We start from the raw sequence: 8,765 nt of genomic DNA, 5'->3' as shown, positions 1-8,765 counted from the left end.
CGGCCCTCCGTGGCGACGGCGACGAGGCTAAGTTCCCCGACCTGCAGTACATTGTCGGCCGCTCCGTTGACGAAGACTACCGGCATATCGCGATCGACCCGCGGCAGGCGGTGTGGTCCGCCAGGGACCACGGCGCCAACTACGTTGGTCTTGCCGGACCATCGGAGCTGCCAGCACCAAAGGAGGAGAAGGCCGACGAGGAGGAGGCCGACGACGTCGACAGCCGGTCCTTCGGGTCGTCCAGCGGCGACGAACTGGACTTCAGCGCCTTCGATTCCCCGCGTCGCTAGATATCTTTTTTAGTTTTTTAGTTTGAATTTGCATTAAATTTGTACAAATTTCGTTCGAACTTCGTATGAATATCGTTTTCAACATTTAAATTTGATTTTCTAAATATATCGGGGCCGCTGTTTTGGAGGCGCCGGTATGAAAGCAGCGTCTCCAAATAGAGGATGTTGTGCCGACGTCCCCAAACGAAATTGCCCACGTCCTACTTTATCTAAAGTCTGCCGGTGGAGATGCTCTTAGCTTCTACGGTTGGCAAGGTGTCCATCGATGGGTAAGGCAGGGTCGCCGGTGTCATCCATGCAAGGACGCCGCCGATCGAGGACGAGCCACGCGAAGCCAAGACAGCTTTCCGGTCTATACCTCGGACCTACCTAGTACGCGCCAACTACCGACTGTTAACCAAAGACCGAGCTCTCCTAACCTGGCAATCTGGCACGCATGCACCGAGGCAGCCAAAAGAGAGTGTCGTCTCATCGATCGTCTGGTTATACGTGGCGCCGCATGCGTTGCAGCAGTCACGTCTCACGTGTATGGTCCGGACCAAGCTGCGCATGCATGCAGGCTCGAGCCCTCCACCGATGGACCGCCTCCGAGCTCGGCATATAAAGCTCTCCCTCGACGATCAGCTTACACACCCCACTCATCAGCTCCAATCGATCGATCGAGCTCGAGCAAGTAGCGCAGTAGCTAGCCATGTGGACGAAGAAGGTTGCGACGTCGGTGGTCCTGGTCATGCTGCTCCTGATCATCGCACGTACGTACTCTTCTCCTTTCTTAGATCAATCTCGATCATCGTACGTACGCATGAATGAATTGAAGTTGCAGCACTTCATCCGATCATATATAATACTAGCTTGTCGTGGTTTTAGTTTAGATCAACTTATAGATTCAAATTAAAGCCACGGCAACTACTATCTCACTTTTAAAACCCAACTTTGTCTAGATGAGAACCAACTAAAATACATCTACATAATATTCATATGTTTAAATAAATATGTGGCACCTATTTTGGAACAGAGGGATTATTATTGATAGGAGGTATTATCACTTACAATTTACGAATGCGCATGGTTTGTTGACTTGGGAATTAAATTGAAATGGATGCAGAGGAAGTGACGGTGCCGGGGGTGGAGGCGAAGAGGAAGACGTGTCGGCAGAAGAGCAAGAGGTTCAAGAACCCTTGCTATACCAACAGCAAGTGCGCGCAGGTGTGCCATGGCGAGGGCTGGAGTGGAGGCAACTGCGACGGGGCCTTACACGAGTGCACGTGCATCAAGAACTGCTAGCCATGCATCGATGTATGCCCTAAGCTGCTAGCTACCTCTCTGGCCTGTGCGTGCATACGTATCTATGTGTATCTATGTATGTTTGTGATTGTCACTGGCTAGCTGCTGCTGCATCTCGGTCGATGCACGGGCTAAGATGAGAATAAAGACACACACGTTACCATCTATCTTTTGTCCATCGTCACTCGTTGCGGTTCTACTGGTGGTGAATCTATAATATCTAAATTGGAGCAACCCACTAAAGGTATTTTTCTTAACATGCAAGCTATCCACCTCACCAAGCATGCTTAACCAATCCTAGCTTACCATGTCACGCAACAAGTCTACCACATCATCACTGACCACGTCGTGTGTTTTGTTATCATTTTTTTCTCGAAGTTAAAGTGCGTGCCAACCATCTTCATTTTTTTCCGTTTCATGCCCCTTCCTCTCCATATCCTCCATTCACGCAGCCAAACTGCCTTTTCTCATTCCCACATTAAGCTCCTTCTCAATCGCTTCCTATCCCTACCCACTATTTCCGGTAACAAATGCATGTGATAAATAGATTTCCTTCTCTACCTTTGCATCTTCTCATCTTAAATATCCTCTATTGTACGTCCTCTCCACAGAACATATACTACATAGCTAGAGCACTCAACACATGAACGGCCAAATCTTACTTTTCACCCTCTTCATGCAGTCCTGCTATCCTCGGCACCAATGCCCGACCACTAGCTGCCGGCATATCCCCAAGCAGCTGCACATCAACAGGACAGTAGTCCTCTTGGAGTTTTTTTTTTTTTTTGAACATGAAATATATTAACATTATAGCTCAGGGTACTACAACATCTCGGCGACAAAGCGTCGAGCAGGGATCAAATGTGCCTAGATGCACAACAAGAAATAAAGATGACCTAGAACCTTGTAGTTGATACCAAAGATTGCCTATGAAGCCAAACAGCGATCGTTCATCCGCCGACAACACGGACTCGATATTGCTGCATATGCAACCTTCAAGGGCCTCCAACGTACTCCATACCAGTTGATGCCCCGCGGGTGGCTCTCCCGACGGTCTATCTGGCGTATGCACTCGAGGCTGAGGAGGATTGAGCTGAAGATTTTGATGAACCATCACCGAGCTCAATCCGAGAGGGTCCCCGCCATTGAATCTGGGGATCAACGACAAAGATGTTGTCGTCCATCTTTGGTGACACAGCCCGAACAGCGGAAGGACAGCATCTTCTACAAGGTGACCATCCGGCAAGAAAAACTGCATGCATTTTGAACTCACCAAGACATAATCCTGCTCATAATATTGTGTGGTGCCGCCACTGTTAATTGTCATATAAGCATATGTGTAGTTCCAAGATCTCTGCTGCCCATGTATATCATTTGTTGTGTGTGAGCATAGCTGATCATCCAAAAGAGTGGCTATTATATTGTCTTGTCTCCATAAGCTCACCCTAAGAAAATTATTCCAATTCAGGCATTGCAAACTGTGGGCCGCAACAACCATAGGCCGGAAGTATAATTCCAGAATCTCATGCATGTGAACATAATTGTCCAGTAAAACTGCAGCAGTTGTATTAACTTGTTTCCACAGGTTCACAGTAAGCAGACCATTCCAATTCTGATATTTCCGGCAATGAGCAGCAAAAGCAATAGGCCAGAAGCATGAATCATTCATCTCCAATGGAAGAACATTATGGAGTTTGAGCTTAGCATACCAACATTTGGAGACCAGAGCTTCCAACCTGACGAACAACTTTTGGGCAAAATCAGCACCTCCACGCCAGACTGCTTCTTGATTAGCCGCAGCAAAGTGAGCAGAAAAACAAGGAGTTGGGACATGCCCTTTCCTCGTGTGCAGGCTCCTCATCTGCAACAACATGCTCATCACCTTGTCAACTTCATAAGCGAAGGCACGGACAGATCGCCCGCAGCTACAGCCCATGGCATAGTTGGGAAGGCACATGACTGCCCCAATCTTGATCTGCTGCATCTTCGAAGTAAAGTTCTTCAAGCAACACCATAACAACTGATTCAGCTCCTTATCCCTCAAATCAAACTCGAGCAGGAGGGAATCCTTAGTCAGAGCCATGGAATTATTGAAGAAAAAGAAAGGGGGCAGGGTTGTGGGAGCGACCACAGCCGAAGCAGTGCGCCGCCATGGATCCGGCTGAGAGGTGCCGGCATAGGACACACCACCCACTCTACTCCACCTCGCCGCCACGCTGCCGTCGACACGAGTTTGAGGGAGAGGAGCAAGAAGGACAGTGGTGGATCCAGATCCGACCGCCTGTTTATTTGCCGGGGAAGAGCTAAAGGAGAGAAAACCTACAACTACAAGGAGCCAGACCCCCCTCCCACTCGTCGCCGGCCACCATGGCCGCCGGCAACAGGGGGGAGAGGGGCCGGCGATGAGGTCTGGAAGGGAGATCAAGGAGAGAGGCGACACAGGGTCAGACGCCACAGGGGCAAAAACGATATAGAAGAGTGGACTTCGTCCTCTTGGAGTTGGCTAGCTCCAAGCTTCTATCCTAGCCCCCCGAGACCAGCGAGCCAACTTACACAAACCCCTAACCAAATCCTGAAAACTCGACAAGTGCCGGCCACCGTAGATGAGTATAGTTGCAGCTTGCAGGACGACCATGTTCCCATCAATGACTTTAACATGCTCTGATCTGGTATTCCGAACCTCATGTATACCGTTCCATCTTTTGCATATATTTCTTCAGGGGCTCTACTAAGTTTGCTGCTTTGATTTGAATTAGCAAAGATATAAAAAAAAGAGAGCAGCTAAGAGTGCCCTTATTGTGGTTTCTACCGTCCGTAACAGATTTTTTAGTGAGATACAGCGCTGGACAATGTAATGGACGATTTATCGAAAAGTGTATTTGGCACATGAGCACCAGTGCTCCTGATTTCTAAAAATCATATTTTCTCGATTTTAAAAAATATGAAATTAAATACCCACATACATACAAACATTCTGAAGGTACAGTAAAAAATTTGGAGAAAAATATATTATATTTTAAGCTATACAAAAAAGACAAATTTCTGACAAATACATACCACTATACGTAGCCACAAATTTGTTTTTTTCTTGTAGCTCAAAATACAATGTAATTTCTACCGAAACTTTGCATGAATATTCAGAACATGTGTATGTATTCATGAAATAAATGTGATGATTTTTTGGAACGCAGAAATACAGTTTTTAAATATTTTAAAAACTGAGAGCACTGGTGCTCATGTGCACCAAATTTGCTTCCTTTATCACGATTTATGTTCTACTACTACTCAACTTGGCGCCGTACTGTAAAAGCTTACACACATATATTTCCTTAACGGGTCACAATCACAATCAGGATACACATGAAAAGACGCATGATTCTTTTATAGGTTATTACACTGTTTTGACTGATACTCTACATAGTAACTAAGTATTTAGTTACTGTCCGATCACTCTCTTTGATCTAATCTCCAAGATAATATGTATCACTTGATTCTAGCAAATTTACAGCTAAGCGCAATTCCAAAAGATTTAATCTGGCGCCATTTGTGGAATGTTCAGACGATCAACTCAATAGATAGATTTTTCTGTTACAAGTATGTGCAATGCTCATTCTTTTTTTTTTAACATAAAAGATGTCACTGTGGCAAGCTACTTTCTATTATTTCCTCCATTTTTTATTTAACATATTTTATCAGTTGAGTTATCATGACATGATATACTTTTTTTTTGTTTAGTATTGTCTATGTACCTCGAGCCATTTTATTCTCCAATATTAAAAAAAAATCTAAAGACTAATTAAAATTTCATCTATGAGTTTCCGCAGCAACGCGCGGGGTGTCATCTAGTTTCCATAACTGAGCAGTCAATACCATGTCTTTTAAAAAAAACAATAAAAAAGGAATTTGCTAGTTGAGCTCTCAACTAGCTGAAACTAACTTAGTTCTCAGTTAATTTAACAACTATTAGATTTTACGTGAATTTGTGCGAATTTTATCGTTGGTTTTTCTTTCGGTTTGGAATGTACGGGCTGCTCTCACGTTAGAGCCGGCTCAGATACCTAAAACATAGACAACCAGAAAAAGAACAGACGCATGCAAGGCTCGAACCCCGATGACCTTCAACACGGTTAGACACCACGTACGCACATATATACCACTTTCCATTAAAGCATATTGTATTCGTCTGTTACTTCGTAATATTATCAATATTTATATTACAAATTGTACCAATTTGAAATATTTTTGTCTCTTTTTTAATCTTTATGTTGTTAACTTTGTTTTGCCTTACTTTTTTATTTTAAATTAAATATAAATGAATTATTCTTATTGCATCTTTATTTGTATTTTTTTATTTTTTATTGGTTTTACAAATTTTCGGTCGAACAAAATTTAAGTTACAACTTAGTCGAAGCCCAAGCAAGTGGAAATGCTTCGATTGTGATGGCATATGTGCGTTTTTCAAATTGAAAAGGAGTTGGAACTAAAACTGTTGGAATTAAGATTTTCCAATTTCAAGTAAAGTTGCAACTGAGTTTTATTCGATTTATATGTGAGGTTTTGACTAAGTTTTTCTAGTTGCAAGTTGGCTGAGATTGTCTAGTTGCAGGTGGGGCTCCAACTAAATATTTTAATTTGCGAATGATGATCAACCGAATTCTTTTAGTTGCAAGTAGGATTGCAATTGAGATTTTTCTGTTGCAAATTAGGATGCAAATGAAATATTTTTATTCAAGTACGGTTGCAACTGAGATATTCAATTACAAATGGTACATCGACTGAGTTTTTTTTCAGTTAAAAGCAAGGTTGCAACTGAGTTTTATTCCCCAAATTTTTTGTTGCACACATTTGAAATTGCTCAACGTCTTGGGATGGACAAAGAAAATCCTGAAATCCACAGATTCCCGCACCCCCAGCTGAAAATCGTAGCTTGCAATTGCAACTCAATTCAGTAGCCGCCGTCATGGACCGCGCCATCAATGCTTCGAGACGCTCATCCTGATTGTTAACACTAGATCCGGACGGGAGGATCGCAGATTGTGACAGCCTTCGTCGACATCGCTCAGCTTAGAGCATGTCTAGCAGGCCCCTCATATTTCTGCCCCGTATCCCGCCGCTTTTTCGCCCCGTATCGAAAAGTTGCTAACGGAAGAGCCATTCCGTCTAGCAGACCCCGTATTTAGCCCCGTATTTTCAAAAATAAAAACCCCGCGAAGTTCAATTTCATTGATCATACTACGGATCATACATACGGATCAACGATTCCTACTCGGGGAGGTCGACTAGGTACGAGTCCGCCTCCGCCTCCCGCAACTCCGCCTCCTTCGCGGCGGCGATGGCCGCCGCCACCTCTTCCTCCTCCGCCCTCTTCCTCTTGGCGTCGTCCTTGAGGAACCGTCGTCAGCTCCTTCAACAAGTCGGGGCCTCCTCCTCATCGCCGGCGAGCGGAGCTCCTCGAGCGCCGGTGCTCCCGCCGCTCCAAGCCTCCTTCGCCCGGGCCGGCGGCGCTCCCGGCCGGCGCGCCACTCGTCGAACTTGGGCCCGCTCATCGGCTTCATCGGCGGATCCTCGTTGTACCGGGCCGCCCGTCCGCCGCGAAGTCAACGAGCGCCGGCGGGACGTACGCGTCGCCGGCGTACTCGCAGGCCAAACGCCGGCTCCCGGCGGCGGATCTCTGCATTGGCGCCGCCACGCATCGTCCACGTTGTCCGGCGAGCGGGATCGCCTCGATCCGCTCGCCGGCGAGGCGGCATCGCGGCGGCGGGCGTCCATGCCGGATCCGGGGTGGAATGCGGCGCGGGGAGCGACTAATTGCTCGCCGGAGCGGAGGAGGAGGAGGCGGCGGCGCACGGCGGAGGTAGGGTTGCGAGTGAGGGGTTAACCCCTCACTCGCACCTGCGCCCACTATATGTACGGGCGACGGGCCGATTTCCCGGGCCCCGTATTCCGCCGAAACGGGGCGGCCCGAATACGGGGCCTGCTAGACGGCCCAAACCGCGCCTGCCCCGTATGTCGCCGGAATTTTACGGGGTGGGCGGGTTATACGGGGCCTGTTAGACATGCTCTTAGACGTGAGCCACAGCTCTTGCCGCCGACAGCCGGAGGAACACAGAATCGTGGAACTCGCGCAAGAGGGTTCGCAGAATACCAGCAGCCCGAGGAATCGTGCCGATACCTCGTCGCGCCACCGTTCTGGCCATTACCTCGCTTCCAAATCACCTAGCTGCGCCGCATCTTTTCCTTGGCCGTGATCGAGACACAGAACGAGGAGTCAAGGAGAGAGAAAGTCACGAGGAAGAGAAGATATTATCCCGTGGGTGTGGGGCCTAGTTCGTGTTCCTCTAACTGTCCGTTTAGTATCTCTTCCGTATCAGTTTAAATGGAAAGGGGCCCGCCTCACCAATCTCAATCTTGTCGTGGACGGTAGATGAAACTCCGGTAGATATCGGCTCCTGTAAATTCACCGCGTTCGTTCTTTGAGCCCTTACAAAAAAAGTAACGAGCCTTCTGCAGCTCAGGCTCTAAAATGCAGTCGATGTTTACCATAGTGGTCACCATCAACGGCCATCGGTAGCCTATCGACGCTCGACAGTGGCTCCGTCGTGGAAGCCCATCGGCCATGATGGGCCAGTCACCGGCGGCGATACATAGATTGTTAACATCGTTAGGCCCCGCCAGCCGCCGGCGAACGTGTGTCCCGCCATTGCGGCAAGGTGTCCATCGATGGGCATGGCAGGGTCGCCGCTGTCATGCATGCAAGGGCGCCGCCGATCGAGGACGAGCCACGCGAGTCCAGGACAGCCTTCCTATATCTCGGACCTACCTAGCACGCGCCGAGTACCGACTGTTTAACCAAAGACCTCCTAGCCTGGCAATCTGGCACGCATGCACCGAGGTAGCCAGAGGAGAGAGTCTGTCTCTCGTCTCATCGTCTGGTACATACGTGGCGCCGCATGCGTTCAGCAGCCACGTGTGCACGCCGGATCAAACTGCGCGCCACGTTGATCGGAATTCTTCCAGCGCATGCATGCAGGCTCGAGCCCTCCACCGATCGACCGCCTGCGAGCTCGGTATATAAAGCTGCCATCGACGATCAGATTACACACCTCACTCACCAGCTCCACTACTGGTTAACTAGCTCGATTCCCGTCCAATCGGTCGATCGAGCTCGAGCAAGTAGCGCAGGAGTAAGCC

General features: G+C 48.0%; 1 protein-coding gene across 1 annotated transcript; it reads left to right on the top strand.

The window, feature by feature from the left end:
- The first annotated feature begins 981 nt into the window (after nucleotides 1–981).
- On the top strand, nucleotides 982–1,574 carry LOC124683079 (defensin-like protein 1). The gene is made up of 2 exons (XM_047217654.1): nucleotides 982–1,042; nucleotides 1,396–1,574. The coding sequence occupies exons 1-2, from the start codon at nucleotides 982–984 to the stop codon at nucleotides 1,572–1,574; spliced, it is 240 nt and encodes a 79-aa protein (XP_047073610.1).
- The last annotated feature ends 7,191 nt before the right edge of the window (nucleotides 1,575–8,765 follow it).

The sequence above is a fragment of the Lolium rigidum genome, chromosome 1 (assembly GCF_022539505.1).
Source record: "Lolium rigidum isolate FL_2022 chromosome 1, APGP_CSIRO_Lrig_0.1, whole genome shotgun sequence".
Lineage (NCBI taxonomy): Eukaryota > Viridiplantae > Streptophyta > Magnoliopsida > Poales > Poaceae > Lolium > Lolium rigidum.
Note: the sequence above shows the minus strand (reverse complement) of the source record. Positions and strands in the feature narration are given on the sequence as shown.

Bases quoted from the DNA above. Each gene is read 5' to 3' on its own strand.
- LOC124683079 (XM_047217654.1), top strand. From the start codon at position 982: ATGTGGACGAAGAAGGTTGCGACGTCGGTGGTCCTGGTCATGCTGCTC. The intron at 1,043-1,395 runs GTACGTACTCTT...AAATGGATGCAG, and splicing joins GCTGCTCCTGATCATCGCAC to AGGAAGTGACGGTGCCGGGG.